The sequence below is a fragment of the Gobius niger genome (assembly GCF_951799975.1).
Source record: "Gobius niger genome assembly, chromosome: 10".
Lineage (NCBI taxonomy): Eukaryota > Metazoa > Chordata > Actinopteri > Gobiiformes > Gobiidae > Gobius > Gobius niger.
The window spans coordinates 21,576,122-21,600,078 of record NC_136861.1 but is presented as its reverse complement, the minus strand read 5'-3'; the positions used below and the strand labels follow the sequence as shown (position 1 = coordinate 21,600,078).

At 39.7% G+C, this 23,957-nt stretch overlaps 2 protein-coding genes across 2 annotated transcripts; both read left to right on the top strand.

The window, feature by feature from the left end:
* Nucleotides 1–4,203: 4,203 nt before the first annotated feature.
* On the top strand, nt 4,204–7,960 carry timp2b (TIMP metallopeptidase inhibitor 2b). The gene is made up of 5 exons (XM_079565092.1): nt 4,204–4,542; nt 7,071–7,171; nt 7,256–7,361; nt 7,445–7,569; nt 7,653–7,960. The coding sequence occupies exons 1-5, from the start codon at nt 4,413–4,415 to the stop codon at nt 7,848–7,850; spliced, it is 660 nt and encodes a 219-aa protein (XP_079421218.1). The 5' UTR covers nt 4,204–4,412; the 3' UTR covers nt 7,851–7,960.
* Nucleotides 7,961–9,636: 1,676 nt separating this feature from the next.
* Nucleotides 9,637–23,574, top strand: usp36 (ubiquitin specific peptidase 36). The gene is made up of 20 exons (XM_079565471.1): nt 9,637–9,757; nt 11,452–11,717; nt 11,802–12,023; nt 12,124–12,234; nt 13,021–13,123; nt 13,200–13,267; nt 13,347–13,417; nt 13,515–13,597; nt 13,683–13,794; nt 13,863–14,003; nt 14,093–14,193; nt 14,277–14,415; nt 14,880–15,233; nt 15,311–15,514; nt 16,129–16,253; nt 17,647–18,306; nt 18,793–18,986; nt 19,076–19,264; nt 21,718–21,833; nt 21,908–23,574. The coding sequence occupies exons 2-20, from the start codon at nt 11,465–11,467 to the stop codon at nt 22,037–22,039; spliced, it is 3,378 nt and encodes a 1,125-aa protein (XP_079421597.1). The 5' UTR covers nt 9,637–9,757; nt 11,452–11,464; the 3' UTR covers nt 22,040–23,574.
* The last annotated feature ends 383 nt before the right edge of the window (nt 23,575–23,957 follow it).

Below are 23,957 nucleotides of genomic sequence, written 5' to 3'. Positions count from 1 at the left end.
CAATTCCTTCTGTAACAAGCAGAGGTACTTCTAGAGTAGTTTTATCATGGTACTTTTTACTTCTACTTGCTTAATACTTGGATATAATAAAGTAGCTTTACTACTGAGAGTTATTCTGTTTGTGGCAAAAGCTTCACGTCGTGAGCTGTGTTTCATGCACCTTATTCTTCAGAATTATTACTTTTTAAAAATATATATTTACAGTATTTTCTTTGTAAATAATAGGATCTTCACAAGTACTTAACTCTTACTTGGTCACTACTGTTTATTATTAGTCCAAAGTACGATGGCTACTCTAACCCACCTCTGGTAAAAGGAGAGAATTCCTGTCAAACCATCTGGGAATTACGTTTGGTGTTTTAAGTGATAACACAGTGGCGCAGGTGGTAGAGCGGGTTGTCTCGTGATCGGAAGGTCGGGGTTCAAATCCCAGCTCCTGACAATGCACACTGTTGTCGTGTCTTGGGCAAGACACTTCCAATGCCTTGCACCCAGTGTCATTGACATCCGTACATTGATGTATGAATGAGAGTGTGACTGGGTGAGTGGTTCCTTGCTGTAAAGCGCTTTGGGCCTGATGAAGGTAGAAAAGTGCTCTATAAGTTGTGACTATTTAACATAGTTATTGCTCACAATATGAGACTCCTGTCCTCCAAATCAACATATTTACTGTTAAATTACCAGACACTAACCGCTATTACAGATCATGACAAACATTTCCAAAACAAAAGTCAACAACAGAAAAAGGCCCAAATCTGTTTCATTTTTAATGCCTTATGAATCTGAAAGGCTGAAACACTAATTCACCACATCACTTTATGACAGAAGCAGAAGAAGAAGCCATTTACTTTAAATTTCATACAGTTGATTTACTCTATTTTCTTTGTTTCTTTTGTTACTAACTGCTCGAACACTAAGTTCAAATTAAATTTAGGTGTATTTGTATGCAAGTTAACTAATTCTCAACGATGCAATGAAGTATACTTTGATGAGAAGAATCAACCCACAAAGACAATACGAATACAAACATCAACCTATACTTACAATGTTGCATACATTTGTGTCATACATCCCTTTTATTAAAACATCAACTTTCAGTAAAATTAAAGATTTTAGCTTGCATATATTGTTTGTTTAATTTCAGCCTCAGACTTTCTATTCTTTTGCACTTGGATGTGTCATTTCCTCTTCCCTCCTCTTCACATCTGTGTTGTCTCTCTTACGTGCCTGGTAACTTCCACTAGACAGTGGAGTCATAGCCACTTGCAAAATCCTTTACAATTTGGAAATTTTCTTGATGTCATCCAGGATAATTGATGCGACACCGTAGCTGTAAACATAAATAGATTTCCCCCCAAAAACACATGGTGAAATTTGTCCTGATTTCTCAACGTTCAGACCATGCGACTCCTTTCAGACACAGAGTGGAAAAGCTTGCAATGAGACAAAAATGCAAAACTGTGGAAAAGAACAGGAATATTTGCCAGTGTGGCCAGAGAGCTGATAGTTGGTGGCCAAATATGATGTCACAGAGCAAAGCAGCCACAGTATAACCAGCCTATTTCATTATTCATCATCAGTGCTAATGTCCACACAGAGCAGCTCATGGCGGGCCTTACGGTCAACGCCAGAATCAACACAAGAAACCTCCATATAGACTAAAGTCATCATCTGTTTCCTGAGGGGCAAATACAACAGTATACAGTTTCAGTAATAGTCAGGACTATCTGCGTGCTTCAGGGTGTGATGTGAAATGTGTTCAGATGACTTTAACGCCATAGGCCTATCACACAGCAGAGGTATAGACTATTATGTATGCAAGAGGAAAAAGTCTCTAAATGACTTGTATCTGTGTTACTTTATTGTTACTTATTATTGGGGCTGCTGTATAGCAGACAAACGGTTGCATTTGTGTGACATCTCAACACTCTAAAAACACATAGATCATTACTGAGAACAATTACAAGAGAATGCTGACATTTTGACATGGTTTATGGTTAATATCTCTGGCTACCCGTCCTGTCCTGTATACCCACAGGAAACTAAATCTGGCAAAACGTTCAGTGTCTTCCCTGTCATCCAAAAATAGAGGAAAATACTAAAAAACAACAACAACAACCACAACAAAATGATAAGTCTCAAAGTTTTAGCATTTTCTGTTTGGCAATATCTTTCAATGAGTTATGGCCCTCAGCATATACAATCAATAGAGAGAGAAAAAGAATAATTAGACAAATATTTCACGGTTATAATAGGCTGGTCAATAAACACAGAGTTTCATTGAGATTGGATTGGGCTAAATGCTCCATATGATCAATTTTGAACAAGGTGGGTTTGAGTCGAGTCCCTACTCTGACAATTTGCTGAATGTCTCTCCCTCTCCTGTCTCATGAGCGCATTTTCTCCAGTTCGGCTTTACCCAAATCGAAAAACTTCTCGACTGGAGCTCACAGCCTAAAGCCGACAGTAACGCCTCATTTGAAAGTTAAGACCTACAAAACTGATCGTGCCCTTTTTGTTGCATTTGTTTGTTGTGTTTTAGTCACATTTGTGTCATGTTTTCGTCTCTTTTTTGTGTGTTTTTGTATTTTCTTGTCTTGTTTTTGTTGCTTTCTTCATTGTTTTTTTCTTGCTTTTTGACAATTTTTTGTCATGTTTTCGTCACTTTACAGTCACACTTTAGAGTCACTTTTTAGTCACTTTTTAGTTGTTTTGTTATTATGTTTTTGTTGCATTTGTCACTGTTTCGTGGCTCTTTTCTTCCTTTTGTTCTCACTTTTTGGTTGTATTTTCATCCTCGTTTTCATTGCTATTTTGACGAAGCTTTTAGATTTGGGTAAAGCCAAACTGGAGAAAATGTGCTCGACTCAGATGGGGTTAAGATGTCAAACAGTAATAAAGTCTTGTTATAGTAGCAGTGGTAGCAAAATTATTTACTGAAATAATCACATTGGCTCTACAAAAATGTACATTTTCTCAGTTATACGTAAAGGCATTAAGTGATGATACATTTTCATGAAGCTATTGAGTAGGATCGCCTTCAAAATCTAATTTATGTTTAAGAGTGACACTTCAAACAACGAAACACAAATGGTAAAAACCTGCAATGTTTTTTGCAGTATTTCAAATAAATAAAATAAGGTGTTTTTTTTTGTTAATATAAAGTGCAATAAACGTAGGCTATGTCTGCATAAAGCAATGGGTAGAGCAGTCAAATAAGAACATTGTTACTGCAAAATTATATTAATCAAGTGAAGTACTGTGTGATACAGTGTTAATTTCGTCGACTAAGATATTTAGTCTTAATTTTAGTCAAAGTGATATTTTTGACGACTAAAATTGGACTAAAACTAAATTAAACGTTTTTCATGAGACTAAAACTGTGACTAAAATGTCCAGATATTTTAGTCGACTAAAATAAGACTAAACAAAAATGAAAAGGAGAGACTAAAATCATCTAAACTTCTGTCTGAAAGAGCCTCATATCATTTAAATTCACTGCCAAAGGATCAGCTCTGAGCTTTGTTCATGTGGAGCAGCTCCATGAAGCAGAGGAACAAGATTAAATATGATTATAATGAATGTTATAAATGCAAAATCGACTAAATTAGTCTTAAATTTAGTCGACTAAATTGACATGCAATTTTAGTCGACTAAAACTAGACTAAAATTGAAAAGGTTTTTTGGACTAAATCTCGACTAAAATTACATTACATTTTAGTCAAAAGACTAAGACTAAATTAAAATATGTTGTCAAAATTAACACTGGTGTGATAAAACTACTCTTAGAAGTACTTTCTTCTACTTTCTAAAACATAGGCTAGTGAAATAGCCTGAATGTGATGAGGATATACTGTTCAGTGACCACCTCTGTTGAAATGGATCATTGCCTAAGAAATTATAACTTTGAAGTGACCTCTTATCCTTTCGTTAAGCTTCAGTCTTATGAAACCTTATTGAGTAAATGTTCTGCAAAATAGGGAACTATAACGCCCTTTTACGTAGGCAGTTTGGGGTCACACCAGCAGGTCAGACTGTGGGGGACATGTCTCCATAGAAACAGTAGTAATTTCATGTCAGAGGATGACTAAAGCGAGTGTGTCACTTTGGGAGCCCCTCACCTCTCCAACACACAGCTCATTGGCTGTGACCGCAGAGTGGGCAGGGTCTACGCTCTGTCTGCGCCAATAAAATACAGCTGCTATCTACAGAAGTGAGCGAAAAAACACATTTGGGGTGTGTGTGTGCAGGCTGGTCGCTGACTTCCACTGGAATGAACTTTGTCTTGTAACTTGATTTGCGCATCACAAGTCTTGACAACTACGGCTCAGTTTGTCCTGCGTTAGGTTAGTTCGCGAGACTGGTCCACTTTTGTATGCGCTTGTTTGTTCATCCCTCTGAAGCTTCACAAGATGAGTTGGACTGCGAATAGTGTTCTCGTTACTCTGGCCATCCTTTTCCTCTGGCGGGTGGAAAAACTAGCAGAGGCCTGCAGCTGCTCTCCTGCGCATCCCCAGCAGGCGTTTTGCAACTCAGATGTCGGTAAGTGAAGGAAAGATCAGCACGATTTCACTTATTTCTCTGACAGATCGAGTGCATTATACTGTTTATATTTTCTTCAAGCTTTTTTCTGACTTGCGCTCTGTAGTGTCTTCAATGTCCCCAGGTTTTATAGCCTCAAGGGTGAAAAAAATAGCTTGGACGTAACTTTTAGGTCTAAACGACATTTAAAGCTTAACTTCTTCCATGGTGTCTTTGAAAACTCTAATTTTATTTGTTTTAATGACACAAGCCATTTCATCTAGTTGCTCAAAATCCAACAGTAAGCAGTCTGTGTTGGTGTGGTTGTTGGCTGAGTGTGAGGTATGTGTGTACAGTATTTAAGAGGTCCATTCAAAAGGCCACTGTTCCTTTTCAGAGAGTGAACCTTCCTTACCATTTGTAATTTGACAAAACATAATGATGAGCCAGTGGTAACAGACGTCATTTGATATGTGATGTTATATTGGAAGTTATTATCAAATTATAACAATGTCCTAAGCATCAGGAACACCACAGACTCCCTGCTCTAGTCCACCATTAGGGTTTGTAACTTAAATAAAAAAAATTCTAAAGGGAAAATCATTACAGCTAATGTGAAGCACATTAAGTCTGGCAGAAACTGTGCAATGGCAGCTGACTTCTAGCTCTAATGATGATGTGTGGTAATTCTGCACAGTAGACGCTTGACGGAGAAACTGCTCTTTAGTGAAAGTATGACCTGCCCAGCACTGAAGTGTGGGTCTGTTTGGAAAAGTATAAAAAGGCCAAGTTCTGGATTATGTGCCTTTTTAATTCTTAATAACTTGTGTTTGGTTGGTTTAGCCTTGGAAGTGAACTAAAATCATAATGTGTTTTCCTTATTATGTCTAATCTAAAAGAGAAGTTTCTTTTGGCAAAGAGCAGAGGAATGCCGCTGGTCATGCTGCGTCATGTGTTTGCGTCTCTCTTGTTCCTCCTAAAAGTGAATGGGCTTCCGGTAAACAGCCTGTGTGCAAGCTGTATAAACAAACCTAAGATTAAAACCAGATTTCCCTTCTTCAAATCAGGTTTACTGAAAGAAGTAGCCTATACTCCCACAACGGCAGCTGTAGCTTCCACTCCACAACAATAGAGACTGCTGTTTGAGCCGCAGCCAAATAAATGAACCTGTTTTGAAATTCATAGTTCACATAAAATCCAGCCACTTTGTGGATTCCTGGAATTAAAGCTGGAAAGGACCTACAATTATATGACATGCAATTGTTTATTTTCTCTGAGCAGACTAAAACCCCATACAGAAGGTTATCTGCGTGGGTTTGTACAAACAAACCTTTACTGTAAGCACTGTCAGGAGGCCAGAAGTTTCTGTAAAAGTTCCAACTTAAACTGAGCTTACACCAGTAATGACTTTCCTTAATTCATGGACTTAAATGCTTTTTGGCTCAGTGGAAAACAACTACGTACAACCAAGTTATGAGAGAGCCCTCACCAGATCTCCAATTTGATCTAAGAAATTAGGTTCTCTTTGTGATTGCAAAAACAGCAAATGACATGAGACACTCTAGATTTGATACTGCTTACAACAATGTACTATAAATCTATAACATAAATCTTCTGTCATCACATGTCACCATGATTTGCTGTGATTGGCTCCTGATCAGTAAGTAGTCTGTACACTTGGAGTGGCATCTGGAAATACATGAGAGAGATTTGTTGAAAGAATGACTCATAATTTTTGTTGGACACCCGACTTTTGGCTCCTGTGAGCTAAGCTTCAAGGCTTTTCCATATGGCTCCAATAATATTTTGATTGTACAGATTTCCCTCCTCAACTTAAGTGCACTGAATCCTAAAATGGAGACTTGACATGTAAAATAAAAATGTTGATATGCATGTCAGCGTCTTGATCCAGACAGGCCCACTGAGAGACCATAGGCCAGGAAGCACTCAGCGTTTTGAAGAATGCTGACTGTTTCCTTCTGTGCTCAGAGTAGGCAGGCACAAATTCCTGCTTTGATTGCAGCTGATGAAACACTTGTGTCCCACTGCGTTTCAGCACCTGGCACAAGCTGCAAATCCCTCAAAAGTCAAAGCGATGCGTTGTGGCCAAACATTCCATGCTTTTATTATTAGCAGACATATACAGTAGATCAATCGCGCTCAAACTTTTCACACCAACTCCCTCCAACAATAATTGACCTTCCAAGAATCACCAGACCTAGATAAAGATGAAATCGGGACCAAATCAGTTCTGAAAAGTGTCTAATATATATAAACATTGGACTAAATTATGTCTAAACTAGATGTAAATAATAATTAAACCAGAATTATCATTATATTCTTTATTATTGTGTCCATAGATGCATAGATACACAAAAAACACCTTACTTAAAAGCCTAAATGAATGTTTCTCTTATTAAAAGTCAAAAATTGCTGATGATTCTGAGTACCACCTGAAGAAGCCCAAGTACCACCAGTGATACATGTATCATAGTTTGACAAACACTACACTGGAACAAACATTAATGCATTGACTTTGGTTTTTGCAGTTATCCGAGCAAGAGTGGTCGGCTCCCAGGTGATCGATGCTGGCAACGACATTTATGGAAATGCAATTAAAAGAGTCCAGTATGATGTCAAAACGATCAAGGTACTGATTTTCAAGCCAATCTACGCTCTAATGTTTGCGACTCTTTGCCATAACATGTGTATTTTTTTCTTTCTCTATTTTTAGACATTTAAAGGCCCAAACCAGAACTTTGAAGAGATCTTCACCGCGCCCACCTCTGCTGTGTGTGGGGTGACTCTGAAAACCAACAGCCAGGAGTACCTTATCGCAGGTATAGCCATACAACTGCATATATGTAAACCCGTTAATGTTTTTACTCGGAAACTCATGGATGCTTTTATACATTGTCTTCAGGAAAACTGGAGGCAGATGGAACAATGCATGTAACACTGTGTGACTTTATTGAACCCTGGGATGGCCTAAGTGCTACACAGAAGAAAAGCCTTGTTCAGCGCTATGAAATGGGCTGTGACTGCAAAGTAGGAGAAATGTCTGTTAAATGTATGGCACAAATATTTTCAGCGACTGCAATAACAGTTTTTTGGGTATTTTTTTGTATTAGATCACTCGCTGCACCTCTATCCCCTGCACCATCAGTGGACAGGCAGAATGCCTCTGGACTGATTGGGTGATCGAAAAGAGTGTGAATGGAAATCAAGCCAAACATTTTGCCTGCATCAAGAGGAGTGATGACTCCTGTGCTTGGTACAGAGGGTCTGCGCCACCAAAAAAGGACTTCCTGGACATCGAAGACCCCTAAGTCCAGGACTGCGTTTTGGAAATGTTTGCTTTTAAGAGGAATCTCCATATGCAATACCCGCACAATACAAAGGCCGGACTTGTGTAGTGTACCACAAATTCAGCGCGTCACTATCCATTATAAAGCACTTCTCCAAAAGCCACTTACAGCTGATATAAAGGAAGTCTTCATAATACAGTATTACTTTCTACCTATATTCATGTGCTGTTCTTTACAATCTTGTTTTGTAATACTTGTAAACTTTAAATGCTCAAGATAGTAAAGTGTTACTGGAAGCGGGCAACCAGTTGTTTTTTGTCAACAGCGCACAGGAACTGAGCATCAACCTATTCTGCTTTTTGCCTGTTGATTTACCTTTTATGTGTTTGATTATGATTATGATTATTGTTATTATTATTTTTAAATGACCCTTCAATCATTTCAGAAGTTAAAGGTGAGAATGCACTTTGCACATAAGTGGACCAACAATTGTTCAAGAAAAAAAAATGTTTGTGGAGGATTGAATCTTCCTTTTTGTACTTTTGTATCACATCTTCATTGTTTTGCTTTAGTATTGCCTTTTTTATTTAATGGAATATATGTCCATTGTCCATAATCATTCAAGTAGGTCAAGATGTTCTGTTTAAAATGCATTAAAAGAGGATTTAAGTCTCAGAATGCACCTACTGACTATGAACAGTGTCAAATCCGTCTAAGTTTGGAAGAATAAAGTCCTTGCTCTTTGAAAACTGCTGAAATAGAAACATTGTGGTGTGTGTTTGTCTTGCACAGTGAGGTCCTGCTATAAGCATTTGCTAGCCTATAGCAACAGCAATTAACATACACATTTAACTTTATGACAGAAACGGTATGTAGGGCAACGCTTTGTTTTCCCAACACTTAAAACATTGCAAAGTCTGTAATCTGAGGACCATTCATTCAAAGTAATGAAACCCCTCAATTTATTACTACGCAATACATTAAGCCACATGAAGGCAAGCTCAGTTTTTCCATGTTTGTTCAGTAGACAGATTTTGGGGCCCGTGAAATTCTTTCAGTCCCTCTAGGGCAGGGGCAACTTTGCTTGGCCGCAGGGCGCTTTAACCCCCGGTTCAGAGCTGGAGGGTCGAGCCTCTCCGCGGTGGTCCAAACTCAAGTGCAATCGTATGTCATAGTCAGACCTCGCCTAAAATGGGGTCTAGGGGTGCTACAACATTTTACAAGGAATTTACAATATTTCAGTATTTCTGGGTAGGTGGGCCTAGATCACCGTCGGGGGTCAGAATATGCTCGAGGGCCCGCGTCTTACTCCAACATCTGTAATGCAGGTACGGGTCAGGGTGGCACAAAGAACACAAGAGCCTACAGCACATCATTGCCATCTGGTGGATATTGTTGATAGCCTACATCATCCTCTGCTCTCACCTCAAGATCCATGTGGAAAAATCCCAAGGGGACATGGAGCTACTAGGTTACAAAAACCTTATTTTCCCCACATTGCACGGTGCAACCATCTGGTTTGACTTCTGGGGGGAAAACACGCTACTGTCAAATGATTAATACAAAGGATCATGGGAGTCCGCCTCGTAAGAAGTGCGCACACATCAGGTAGCCACAGAGGAGCACACCTTCAAACAACCGAGGCCGCTTCTTTCATTAAAACTGTTACCATGTATCAAGTCTATTGCATCAATGGTAAACAGCGCTGGCCGTAAGTCACGTTGTACAGTGAAACCTCGTTCTGTTACGTGATTGGGTAAAACTGGTTGCGTCTTCGTTGCTTCTTCTGTAATTGGCTCTTGAATGCTGTCAATCAAACCCTGCTCCGCCCTCTGATAATGCAGCATGGGCGAAAATACCAGATCCGAGAGCTTTAGCTGAGAGCGCAAGACCTTCTTAGACTTCGCATTTCTCTTCCCGATTTAAGGGTAAGCGAGATTTTTAATTGAATCCGATTTACATGTGTACAAGCCCGCATTTCTGCCACAATGTCGTGGTCTCAAACTGTACGGATTTTGTGTGCGCTGCTTGTCAATCCGGGAGACGCGCGGAGGTGCTCGCTTACCCACATTGCAGCTCTGGAAGGAAGACGTGAGCCACGTTATGTTAGCCGATAGCTCCTTTGCTGGTGTTTCTGTCAGATGTTGACATATGAAGCACGTCTCTACAGATGTATGTCTTACACGGTATTCCACTGTCTAATCACAACTACATCATCGTTATGTGGCATAGTCGATGTTGTAAAGCCAATGTGATCATCGTTAGCAGTTTAGCTTCTAGCCGCTAGCGCTGGCTCTGAAGATTGGCCCTTGTAATGTGTTTTTGTTTGCTACCTCAAGGATTAAGTACTGTAAAAGACAAACATTAGAAACAATCAGACAGATTCCATCGTAGTTAAGTTGTGACCTATTACAGCAAAACCTTATTTGCCGTGTAACTTGTTTTTTTTATTTTTTGTATAGTGCAAATTATCTTTAGATCCGAAATGTACAAATTAGTAAACGTATATAGTTGTTACTAGTTAGTGTTCGATCAATAACAAAAAAAAGTCGGCAGTAAAGTACTGCTATTGTGTCCTTGGGCAAGACACTTCCAGTGTGTGTGCTCTATGTGAGGGTGAGGTTCCTTGAAGCATAAACCTTCAGATTATTTACCTTTTACCATCTTGAAGACCATACACGCAGGCCAATGTCAATCAAAAAGAGTCTGTGACTACACAATGAAGCTTCTGTCTGTTTTAATAAGGACTTTAAACCACCTATTCAATTTCAATTAAGCTTTTACCCGTCATTTAATGTAGCCTAGTTATCGTGCACAATATTCTGAAGACTATTGAGCATATTTGTTTTGTTTAACTGGTGAAGACACACATGTCACTGAAGTTGAGTTTGTGGTGCATTCCCAATCTCATTGTTACTAATGCAAGACCGACTTCACTCTTAATGTGCATTTGTGTTTCTGCATTCAGAAGTGTGTGAAGCCCCAGGTGAAGTTAATTCCCTCTGTATCCATTCAGAATATGCTCATTATGAGTGTGCTTGTCAGAATAATGAAGACGATCTCAATAAGACTGAAGAGCCTTTAGTGATAATTATTGCGTGATAATTACATAGTGTTCTAATGCAACTTACCTCTCATGGGTCTAGAGTGTCAACAACCAAGTCGGTCATTTTTTTTTTTTCTGTCCCTGGTTGATCCGATATTGTAGTTGTTCTTGCTCCACCAGCCTGTGTGAAGGTCATACTGCCCTTGTGCATACAATGCATGTTCATTCAGCCTCTCTCCTCTCTTGATGACGTCACTGCCCACTCAGATGAACCCATCTCTGATCTGTATCCTCCCTACACTTGTTTCACATGCAGTGTGCAGTGGAAAGGTTTCTGGTGTATAGGTACATTCTAATTTTAATCCTAACAATTGCCCCAGTAATGTCTCTCTGTGAAATCAGTGTTTCAGAACACGACTGGTGGGCTCATGTAGAAATACAGTACCATGCGGTATGTAATAGCCAAGATATTGATGCTGCTTTTATGTTATATTTTTTCAAAGATTCTAATCTGAATTTTAGTGAAACAATCGCCTGGGAATTACACATGATTTGTCTTTCACTGTCTCGTTGCAGTAATGTGTCAACAATGCCGATAGTAGACAAACTCAAGGAGGCCTTGAAACCTGGACGAAAGGAGACTAGTGATGACAGCGACCTCAACAAACTGCTGGCTTCTTCAGCAAAAAAAGTCCTTTTGCAAAAGATTGAATTTGAACCTGCCAGCAAGGGTTTCTCATATCAGCTAGACAGTTTAAAAAACAAGTATGTGATCCTCAATCCGAAGAATGAGGCATCTTCTGGACAGAAGTTCTCAGAGCCTGTCCAAATCAAAAGACAAGGTAAGAGGCAATTGTTCTCCATATAGCTGTTTAAAATGGCACTGTGGTTAAGTTTTATCATGTGTTGTTCAATATTTATCACAGCCTCGGAAAATGTCCTTGGTAATCAAAGCGATGGGATTCCAGCCCCTCAGAAATTGCTTTTCCCAGGGAATAAGCTGACTCTTAAATGGGAGCGAGTGTACAGAGTGGGAGCGGGCCTCCACAACCTCGGGAACACCTGCTTTCTCAACTCTACGGTGCAGTGTCTGACATATACTCCTCCACTCGCCAACTACTTACTCTCAAAGGAGCACAGTCGGGCTTGTAAGTAAAATACATTTATGATATATATTTCTCATGTTCAATATCAGTATTAATCTGAAGTTGGAAGTTGAATCAAATCAATTCAATTGTGCTTTTGCAGGTCACCAGTCAGGATTTTGCATGATCTGTGTAATGCAGAATCATATCATCCAAACCTTTGCCAACACTGGTAACGCCATAAAGCCAGTCTCCTTCATCAGAGACCTCAAGAGTAAGTTTCATCCCCACCTTCATATTGCACTGCACACATTGAAGGGTCTGTGAGAAGGCAGACACCTGACTTTCGGATGCCAGCGGCTCAGTGACGCAACACTGACTCTGGCCCGTCATGTAACCGTAGTGCATAAGTGGAGCGCGGCGAATACAAGCTGTGAATGAACACCATGTAGTGAGATGAGATCACAAAAGCACTCTATAGCCCCCATCCAAATCCCCTTTGCTCCGGACCTACTTTTCTATGTGCTGGTGAAATCACGTTTTTCCTTTTGCCCCTCCCCTCCCCGCTTCTCAGATGCCCTCTCTGTCTCCTTGTGACTGCAGCTTGAGAGGAACAGCATTAGCACAAAACACACTGTCCACCTCCTTAGTATGTCTTTTCATGCTATCCTAGTGGTATTCAAAAGCCGTTAGAACTGCAAATCTGTAACACGTTATTTGTTTAATTTGCTAGAGCATATTTTTGTCTTTACTGTTTGCTGCCAGCTGATAACCTTGTCCCCATTTGTAAAAGCAATGCCTATACCACTATCGAGTGAGCTGTTTTACACAAGTTTGCAATCTGATAATGACATGATGAGGCTTTTCACCATTAAAATACCATTCTTTATGCCTGAAATCATATCTAAATATCTTTGTTTTTTCCTTGCACACTAAATAATCCATGAGTGCGCACAGTAAAAGTCAGGATGAAACACTCATATGGAGCACTAGCACTTGAGGCCTTTTAATGCACTAATGGCTGCATTTAGAGGCTATAATGCACTTTTATTTTCCTCAGAGATCGCCAGACATTTTCGTTTCGGCAGCCAGGAAGATGCTCACGAGTTTTTGCGGTACACCATTGATGCCATGCAAAAAGCCTGTCTTAATGGATACCCAAAGTAAATTATCATTTTACATTTATTGTCAATTTTTATTATGTTTTTGTACTAAACGTGTATTGATGTGTGTTTTTAGGCTTGACAGGCAAACCCAAGCCACAACGTTGGTTCACCAGATCTTTGGAGGTTACCTCAGGTCAAGAGGTATTGCCTGTGCTGTATAGTATTAAATCATGCATTACTCTTCTGATCATAGTTTAGAATTGTCTTATTGGTCTTCCAGTGAAATGCTCTATTTGTAAAAGTGTGTCAGACACATATGACCCCTACCTGGACATCGCTGTCGAGATTCGAGTACGTTGAACTTGCTTTTCTCATTACATTACAAGATGATTTCTGTTCTTGCATTGGTTTGCCTTAATCTGCTACATTTGGGTATGTTGTTTCTCAGCAAGCGGCCAACATTGTGCGTGCTCTGGAGCTATTTGTCAAACCAGATGTGTTGAGCGGAGAGAATGCCTACATGTGTGCCAAGTGAGTTCATTCTACCAGCTGCAGCTCATATTCATGTTTGTTTCATTTATTAAAAGGATTTCGCTCATTACAAAACTTTCTGTAGGTGCAAAAAGAAAGTGCCAGCTACCAAGCGCTTTACGGTTCATCGAACATCTAATGTGCTCACTCTTTCCCTGAAGAGATTTGCCAACTTTAGCGGAGGGAAAATAACAAAGGTTTGCGCATCACAGCTGTTGGCTAAAGTACCTGTGTAAAGTATTGATTAAACATCTCTTCTTTTCAGGATGTTGGATACCCAGAGTTTCTGAACATCCGCCCCTACATGTCTCAAAGCTCAGGTGATCCAGTAATGTATGGCCTTTATGCTGTGCTCGTGCATTCTGGCTACAGTTGCCACGCTGGCCATTACTACTGCTATGTCAAGGTAGATATATTTTTGGTTTACAGTCTCCCTGATCGTGAAATTATTTATTGATGAAGTAGAATAGATTATTCCTCGTTCTCACATCACAGGCAAGCAACGGGCAATGGTACCAAATGAATGATTCAATGGTGCACTCTAGTAACATCAAAGTGGTGTTGAACCAGCAAGCTTATGTGCTCTTCTACCTGCGGTAACACATCAGTTTTAGACTAAAGCATCTGTATTTTTGTTTTTAATGGTATGTCCTAAAAAATCTCTCGTTGCAAATCTTAGTATCCCAGAGACCAAGAAAAATGCAGATGGACAGACTACCAAACAGGCAGCATTGAATCCTGGGAAAAATGGTGCATCTTCTGAGCAAATTAAAAGAACCAATCTCAACGGCCCACTCTCGTCTCCACAGATCACCAAGGTACCATTTGATAGAAGTGTATTCTGTTAAATAGTTAACGTATTTTCCGGACTATAAGGTGCACTATTTTTCATAGTTTGGCTGGGGGTGCGACTTATACTCAGGTGTGACTTATATATAAAAATGTAGAATTTCACATGTTTGTTATTTTTATACTGACGCTTATGTACCAGTATCAGCTACAGCTACAACAAATGCCCCCAAAAAGAAAATCATATTCTGCAGATAACAAGCTAAAAATAGTGAATTATGCACTCTTACTGCAATGAAGAAAATGCGTAAAGCTAATAGTGGGATAAAAGCTTGATGGCCCCAGCTAGAACAACGAGTTCGCAAATGCGTGCTTGAACAGCGTGCTGGCTTGTCAGCGGTGCTGGTACGACTTATACTCCGAAGCGACTTATAGTCTGGAAAAAACGGTGAATATCCAAAGCATCTACTAAAACATGTAAACTTCTTATTAGAAACTTGAGCCTGCCCAGCTTCGAAAAATCCAGTCCATGGACGGTGGTTTGGGCCTGTCCATTTCTAGAAATGGCGTGCTCACTCAGTCACAACCAAGGCTATCCAACTGGATTGGGGGTCTGCCTAAACAGATGAGTGGCCCCACGGTTATCGAGGAGCCTTTCAAGAAAATGAAGAAAGCCACTCCTCAGAGCCAGGCGCAGTCACGCAGCAGCACCCCCACTCCCTCTGCCAATGGAGTGAGTCGGACTGAGGGGGACAGGAAGCAGGGCAGCGAGGGCAGAGGTATGGCAGCGTCTACCTCAATCAAGTCTTTGTCTGACTCATCCTCTGCCGACACGACAGATTCAAAGGTAATTGAAATTTGACAGTGTATTCAAAATTCATCATCATGTGCGATTTGTGAATATTTCTCGTCATTCTGGCCAAGGATTCTTTTGGACCTAAAAGTGCACCAGTGGGAGAGACCCCCTCCACTCCTCGCAAAAGCTCTAATGGCGTGGCGTCACCTGCAAAGAGCGCAGAGGAACAAAAGCTGAAAGTGAAGCCGGCATCCCTCAACAACATCACAGCTGAAGCCACCAGCGCCATGTCTCCTCCACCTGCCAAAAAGCTTGCCCTATCTGCTAAAAAGGTGACTTACTGCTTTTAAAAATTATAATGGCTGATTTGGACAGAAACAATATGATGCCCAAAGTTGATTACCTCTAACTCGGATTGCATACTTGACACATTATAAAGTCTGCATGCGTATATACCAAAACACATGCACAACAAAACTACACTTGAAGATTACACAACAAAACTACACTTGAAGATTGCACAACAAAACTACACTTGAAGATTGCTCAACAAAACTACACTTGAAGATAGCACTACTATGTAAATATTGTTGTATTGTAAGTAAGATTCTATACATAGAAAACTACTTTTTTTTTTTTTTGCCACGATCCCCAAGTCCTCTCAATTACTGTGCAGCCCCTTCACAAAATCAAGTATATACATTTACAACCAGTACTTTCTGCATTGTGTCTTGCCTAATGTGCCTGTCTAATCTTTCATATAGTCTTCTTGCTCAGTTTGTCTTTTCCTTTGCTTTCTTTTCTAACATTTCTAATTCTTACAACATCCTCTCTCCCTTTTGTTCTACTCCCTTCATATTTTTCACCATTCATTATCCCTATCCTTTTTACATTCATGGCGATTTTCTTTAGACCACCAAGTTTTTATTTATGTCGATAACTGCAGGCTCACAGGGAGAGTCGGAACAGCATTGATGCTTCGCCCTCTTTGCCACGCCAGCTGTCCCGCGACCACATGCATCAAACTCAACTACACCCTCTTTCTTTGACTTCACCTGCACTCACTCACAGGTATGACGCTATACCAGGTATGGGTTTCAAACATTTAGGTTTTTGAACTTGCCAGGAGGTCAGGGCATTAATGGTTTCAAACGAGTTAAGTTTTTTAAAAATAGAATATAATTGCACTAAACGCATAAAATCCATAAAATAGCATAAATTATGCATTACCTTTTATGTTTGTGAAAATATTGATGTTATTCACTCTTTTTAGCTTGTGCATATATGACATGGTCATGTTTTGAGGGCCGGATTGAAGGGCTAGACGCTAGATGAAAAAAGTGATCAGTTTTTTTCACCATAAATGAAAATAAAACACAACCACTAACGATAAGTGGAGAAAAAAAACTTTCATCTTTCATATTCTTTGAAAAATAGTACAAAAAATATCAAAAATTCGGCCAGGGTATGTAAACTTTTGAGCACGACTGTACCAAGTGAGAAAACACAGCTGTATTGTAGTTGTATGTTCTAAAGTTTGATTAAGCCGATCTGACTCACTGCATGTCCAAAATCAGTTAAAGCAGTTAAAAACTCTTTAGTGACATGACCAAACAATAGGGCGACAGAGGAAAAAAAAAAAACTGTTCGGCTCCATTCTGTGAGCCCCCATAATGCACCACAGTGGTCAGAGCCTTACGCCAAACAAAATATCACAAAAACGAATACCACATTCCAAAATTATGATAAACCATATAATTTGAAGTAAAGTAAATTTGGTTAGTTGTGGCTTATAAACCTGCTTTTGGGCCCGTGCTACAAATAAGTACAAGCCACCCTGCTTTGGCTAACGACATGTCAACTCGATGATGTTGTGATAAATGTAGTTTAGGTGCAGATGAGCTAGGAATGAGTCAGGTCATGGTTTATGGGCTTTTTAACTTGTGAATCGCATTTCCTATTATGCATTTTAGAGACTATGTACTGCCAGGTAAAGCTTTAAAGTGCATAATTTTTGCTAAAACATGGTTAACATGATTATATTAAACATTTTGCTAAAGATTATATCCCGCTTTCTTTAGTTTGACCATTTTTGTGATGTATGGTTTTACTTCCTTATTGGTCACTGACAGGAAGTGACATAGAAGAAGGTAAACCATTTTAAACTGTTGCCGTGCCAACCATGTTAAGTCAATGGGAAATGAGTGAGTCAAACTGCTATGGAATATTACCTCCTCCTATGTCACTTCCTGTCAGCAGCTTAAAAATTCAAATAAAAATAACTTTTCTTTCCAACATTTCTTCATTAAAATTTCTGTTTCCCTGAAATAAAATGATAATTATGCAACTGATGTTATCTATCTAAATAAGTCATTTTTTTCAAAAGCATTAAAACCCGTCATAATATGCACTTAAATACCTGTATTACAATGGAATGAGATGTTTTGCCTTTATCTGTCTTCAGAGCTGACCCATTCCACTCGGCCAAAGTTAATTCATCGCCTGTCGCTCACAAAAGTGGAACCTTCAAACAGCATAGCCCTCAGACACAGCCTTCCCCTCCCAAAAAACTCAACTCCAGCCTTTCTTTTCTCACCAACGGGCTTCACGGTCTGGCCCCAAAGATCAGCAAGTCTTCCAGCAATCTCGACACCCAAAGACAAGACCTGAACAATGGTTTAGATCAAGAGCTTCTCCAAAAGAAGAAAAAGAAGAAGAAGAAGAAGAAACGACGACATTCTGAGGTCGAAGGCACTGCAGTGGCAGTGACAGAGACTCCGCCCGAAATCAATGAACCTGTGAGAGAAAGAAAAGAAAGAAAGAAAAAACGCAAAAAAGAGAGTGGCAAAGGAGAGGAAAGGGATTGTGTCCAGAACCATCTCGAAACATCAGGACAAGACGAAGATTGGTGTGAGGGGGGAATTTGGAGTTTATCGTCCAATCCAGACACGGCAAAGTCGAAAGAAAAGACTCAGGCAGTTTGCAGGACCCCTGAGCCGAGCGAGCCCCATTCAAACAATGAAGATACTCAAGTCTTGCTAAAAAAGAAGAGGAAAAAGAAGAGAAAGAAGCAACTTATGGAAGCTCTGCAGGCAACAGCTTTGACTGGCAGCATATCCGAAAGGTGCGTAGATATTTAAAGTCGAACTAAGTAGCTTGTTTACCTTGATAAATCCTTTTCGTAGTCCCTCTGGGGGTAATACAACTGTTAATGCAATGATTGGGGGGGTCTTTCATCTCCCCCTGGTGTCTCTTGCCTGAAAACAACAATTGCAACTTTCCTGCCTCTGGGTCGGAGCCACCAATACACACTAATTGAATCACGAAGAAGAAGCTAACAGGCTAATGGGCAAAGCTAACCGCTGGCTAGCACCACTTAAACAGTATTTTCAGCCAACTTTGAGTGAAACAAATCTTTTCTGTCAGCGTACTATTTACTCTCAAGGACATTTAGTGAGTTAAAAAACGCAACATGCTACGATGCCTGCAGTGGCACTTATGGTCTCTAGGGGCATGAGTTACTTACGGTAGTTCTGCTTTAAACAACAGTTTTAAAAAAGCTGGTTTGCATTATTTTGTGTTTAATAATGTCGATTTGTTTTCTTATTAGTTTTCAACAGATGAAAGTCCCACTTCAGACGGACACTGGTGATGTGATCAAATTAAAAAAGAAAATGAAACTCAAGAAGAAAAGGCTAAAAGAGGAGGTGGGACTTGGGGAGGAGAGCGGATGTGATAACAACGGTGAGCAGCAACAACTAGAGCTTCCACCAACCACAGAAAAGCTGAACAAGAAAAGTACTGGTAAGATCAGCAATGTTCAAAAGCTGGAGAATGAAATTAACCGCTAACATGTTGAGGTTAATTTATAATTGCACATTTTGTTAATCTAGCCCCTGTAGTATTCTGGGACAGTCAAGTGAAGGACGGATACAAGCACGGCCAGGCATCAGCTCCTGTTGGGAAAGAGTCGGAGGACACACCGGTCCCTAAAGGCGCGACTGTGTGGGATGGAAAAAAGACCAGCGGTGTGGTTGAGGAGCTGCTCAAGAACGCCACTGACAAGGCCTATGGAGCTAATGGTGAGTGCAGCAGAACCTCATTATTTCTATATCATAATGACAGTGGAAATGTTGACATTATTTTCTTTTTATCCTTAAATAATCAATCAATCAATCAAAACTTTATTTATAAAGCGCTTTTCATACAAGGTTGTAACACAAAGTGCTTTACAGATTAAAAGCAGCATAGCCACACACACATGCACACACACACACACACACACACGAGATGAGATAATGGACGTAGTGCTGAGTCTGGGTACAGATGAACCAGGTAAGGAAATGCCATCAGAGGAGCCGTCTGCACCGGGAGCGGTACATCAGCCACAGCCACAGGGCACCACCACCGAACACCCAGCGGAGGTGCAGCAGAAACACCACACCTCCACCTGGGCACCCAGAGGACAGTGCCCACACAGCCCAGCCAACCACCGCTCCCGGGGCAGAGGGCTCCCTCAGAGGAAACACTGGAAATTCTAAAAATGCAAAACTGCAATATACAAATAACAACATTAGAATAATATAAACATATATATAAAACTAACTAAAAACTAGTATATTAAGATAATTATAAACATAAATAATAATAAAAATAACTGAATAATTAAGTAAGTAGAAATCAGCTAAAAGCTAAGCTAAAAAGGTGGGTCTTGAGCCTGCTCTTAAAAACATGAACGTCTCTGCAGCCCTGAGCTCCTCCGGCAGGTCGTTTCAGAGGCGAGGGCCGTAATACTGGAAAGACGCCTCGCCATAAGTCTTTTTGTTGACTTTAGGAATAACAAGGAGACCTCTGCCAGAGGAGCGAAGGGGCCGTGAAGGTTCATAGGGTAAAAGCAGTTCTGAGAGATAAGAAGGACCAAGACCATTAAGACATTTAAAAACCATTAAAAGAACTTTAAAATAGATCCTGAAACACACAGGGAGCCAATGCAGCGATTCTAAAACCTGTGTAATGTGGTCCCGCCTCCTGGTCTTCGTCAGGACACGAGCTGCTGAGTTTTGCAAAAGTTGCAAACCTGAGATACTCTTTTTGGGAAGACCAGAAAGCAGGGCATTACAGTAGTCGATACGACTGGTGATAAAAGCATGCATTAACGTCTCCGTGTTGGCCCGAGAGAGAATGGGGCGGACTCTGGCTATGTTCTTTAGATGGTAAAAACCTATCTTTGTGATATTCTTAATGTGTGGAATAAAAGTCAGCTCAGAGTCAAAGATCACACCCAGATTCTTCACCTGTGAGGAAGGATTAAAAGACAATGACTGCAGTTTGGGTAAAAGTTTCTCTCTCTGGGCCTCAGGACCAATAACTAAAACTTCAGTTTTGTCCTGGTTAAGCTGGAGAAAGTTTTCTGCCATCCAGGATTTGATATCTAAAATGCAGTTAAAAAGTGCATCTATTGGCCTGGTGTCATCAGGAGACATGGAGATGTATAACTGTGTATCATCAGCATAACTGTGAAAGTCGACCCTGTGTCTCCTGATGACATCACCAAGAGGGAGCATATACAGATTAAAAAGCACTGGGCCTAAAATCGAACCTAGGGTTACACCACATGTGATTTTATGGACTTTAGAGGAGCAGGTATCCACACTTACCATGAACGTCCTGTCTGTGAGGTAGGAAGTAAACCATTTGTGTACAGCACCAGAGAGGCCGATGTGTTTTAAACGAGTTAAAAGAATAGTGTGGTCGACTGTAACAAAAGCAGCGCTCAGATCCAGAAGAACCAACACTGTGACCTTCTGCGAGTCATAATTTAATCTAAAATCATTTTATATCTTTATAAGGGCGGTCTCGGTGCTGTGGTTTACCCTAAAGCCAGACTGAAATTTTTCAAGGACATTATGTGCAGTAATAAAATCACTAAGTTGATTAAAAACAAGTTTTTCTAAAATTTTGCTTAAAAATGGTAAGTTGGATACCGGCCTGAAATTGTTCAGGTCATTCAAATCCAAATTGCTCTTCTTCAGCAGGGGCCTCACCACCGCCCCTTTAAACGCAGCAGGGAAGACCCCCGTCTGAAGAGAGCAATTCATGATGGTTAAAAGCTCATTTCTAAAAGATCCATAAAATGTTTTAAAAAACGGCGTTGAGACCAAATCTCCACTCTTAAAGGCACATATAGAGACAGTACTTGTCTTTACAATAGACAATGAAGGGAATTAATGTTCAAAAGCATTACCATTGAAGGATTTGGTTTTCAACTGCTCCGGCTTTGGGACCCACTTTCAACCTGTAATGACAAACTGTACCTCTAATAAAAAAATACGAATTTCAGTTTCAAAACTCAGTATTTTTTTTTTTACAATTTATTCTGTTGATTCATGCATTGACAATTCACCAAATGTACGCAGATATATCCCTGCTGTAAGACACTTTTCAGTGGAGGAATAAGAAAACTGCTTGATTTTACATACTACATGCAACTGTTACATTATAAAACCTAATTCAAATGAAAATGTTGTTATTCTAGTCCTCAGTTGGGATGGGGAAACATCTGCGATTAGTAGAGATGCTGCTGAGGATGCTCGCCATGCCAGGTGTGACACTGTGATCGACGAATGGGATGAAGAATTTGATAGGGGAAAGGTATATACAGTTCCAATGTGCACGTGCCTGTTCACATTCATGTAGCGGTTTGTTAACGGTAAACTTGTGTGCAGGTGAAAAAAGTGAAAAATTATAAACGAGAGAAGTGGAAAAACGGCAGCAGCATCTTCCAGAAGATCCAGGACCAGAGGAACAAGTGGTCGGTGACCCCCGGAGGGAGGAGGGTTTTTGGGATCAGGCGCTGAGTTCAAATTGACAGGAAATGGACAAACGTTTACCTTATTCCTACAGAATCCTTTACATTCAATGTGTTGCAGGACTGGGAGAAAAGGCATTGAACTACACCTCTCTTAAAAATGATGAATCAAATATCAAATAATCTATTTTAGACCACTTCTTTTCTTTGACCAGCACACACCATTGTCTCATACATTTGATAAAGGTTATGGTCCTGGAATTGCTCGATTAGATGAAGATGCAAAGTGCCGATAACAAACGACGTGAGTTGATACTGATGATGTTGCCTGCTGCTAAGAACTCTTCACAATCTTAGTCTTTGTTGCTGCTCAGGCAGTTCAGCCAAGGGCTCTGTGGTTCGAAGCAAAATAAGTGAAATGGTCTCATACCAAATTACAATGATCTTTATATAGTCATGAAATTATTATTTTATATTTTAAATTTTGTTTTTTGTTTGTGCTTTTGGTTTGTTTTAAAGTTTTGCCTACTGGTTGGTAAAATGAAGGCTTTAAATTTGCCACATTTCTGACCATGCATGCTGTTTAGATTTTTTTCTTAGTTTTTAAGTTAATTTTAGACATATTTTATGATTTGGAGTTTGTTTATTAACAGCTTAAAGTGCATTTGATTTTGCAAAGGAGAGTTAAAGTTGTTTGGAGAACCTAAAGGGAGCATTATAACAGTGCAGCTATTCTATGACTGTCATATCCATCAGTCCTACATTCTCCTGTCTGAAGGTTTGACTTGACTTTCTGTAATTAACTTAACCACAATCTTAATCGGTGTATTTAAATAAAATGGTTTGTTTTAATCTTTGGGCATTGGGTTAGAATGCATTGCAATGTGCGACGAATCACTTGCACCATCTATTTTGTATCTATGCAATTTCTACAGGACTTGCTGGTCACTTAAATACTGGGCTAAGCCTCAGGAAGCAACTTTATTCTGTACCTTACCTTGAACATCTGTTCAAAAGATGTGGCATCTTGTACATCAAATAGAAACGGTTTTATACAAGTACTTGAGGAACCAATGGATCATCTTGCACCAGTCTGCACAGATGTGTAAATGTTTTATGTCACAAATGCTTTGCAAATGTAGAAGACTGTACAGTTTATCATCATGATGTAAAGACTCTATGAACTTCATCCATTCTAGAAATGTTGCCTTAAGTTGGCTCCAAGAAATAAGAACTTTAGGATTTTACAATATAAATATATGACAGGTCTTTAATGTACAACTAATAGTTGGGTCAGTTGGATGTAACTTGAGGTTTATCTACAAATGTGTTGGTCATTTGTGTATAGGAAATGCTCTTCTGTGTCCATAGTTTGTACAGAACAAATGAGGACACCACTGTCCACTTACCAGGAGTCTGACCCTCAGACACAGTGACTTTATCCAGTTGACTGGATCATCCACATATTTGCATCAATGGTTTGATATTCTCACCACATTTTCTGACCAGGGAAGAGAGCTTTCATAGTGAAAGTCTCTTGCTATACTATAGTTTCATATCAGGGTGCAATAAAGTTGTGACTTGGACTCCAGTTTTTTGTGTGTGTATGTGTGAATTTTAATATTGCACAGAGCTTTATATAGTTATACATACAGTGTGCACTTTCACCTGACAGTATTTAGAATACAATTACTTTCCAAATATCAAGGGATGAGCTGTTTTTCCTCCTTTAAAACACCTTATGTCATGGTTCACACAAACACTGCACATGTGTCACATGATGCTGTGATCTGTTGCTCCTGTGCATTTGCCAAGAGAGTTTTTGAGTTCCTATAATGGTCAGTTTATTAACAGGTGTTCCAACAATCATCATTTTTGTAATTATACGCCTTATATTTATATGTAAATATAATGACAATCAATGGAAAGTGTTCTATTCAGAATACAGTACTTTGATTAGACAAAGT

Bases quoted from the DNA above. Each gene is read 5' to 3' on its own strand.
- timp2b (XM_079565092.1), top strand. From the start codon at position 4,413: ATGAGTTGGACTGCGAATAGTGTTCTCGTTACTCTGGCCATCCTTTTC. The intron at 7,362-7,444 runs GTATAGCCATAC...CATTGTCTTCAG, and splicing joins CCAGGAGTACCTTATCGCAG to GAAAACTGGAGGCAGATGGA. The intron at 7,570-7,652 runs GTAGGAGAAATG...TTTTTGTATTAG, and splicing joins AAATGGGCTGTGACTGCAAA to ATCACTCGCTGCACCTCTAT.
- usp36 (XM_079565471.1), top strand. From the start codon at position 11,465: ATGCCGATAGTAGACAAACTCAAGGAGGCCTTGAAACCTGGACGAAAG. The intron at 11,718-11,801 runs GTAAGAGGCAAT...TATTTATCACAG, and splicing joins TGTCCAAATCAAAAGACAAG to CCTCGGAAAATGTCCTTGGT. The intron at 12,235-13,020 runs GTAAGTTTCATC...TATTTTCCTCAG, and splicing joins CTTCATCAGAGACCTCAAGA to AGATCGCCAGACATTTTCGT.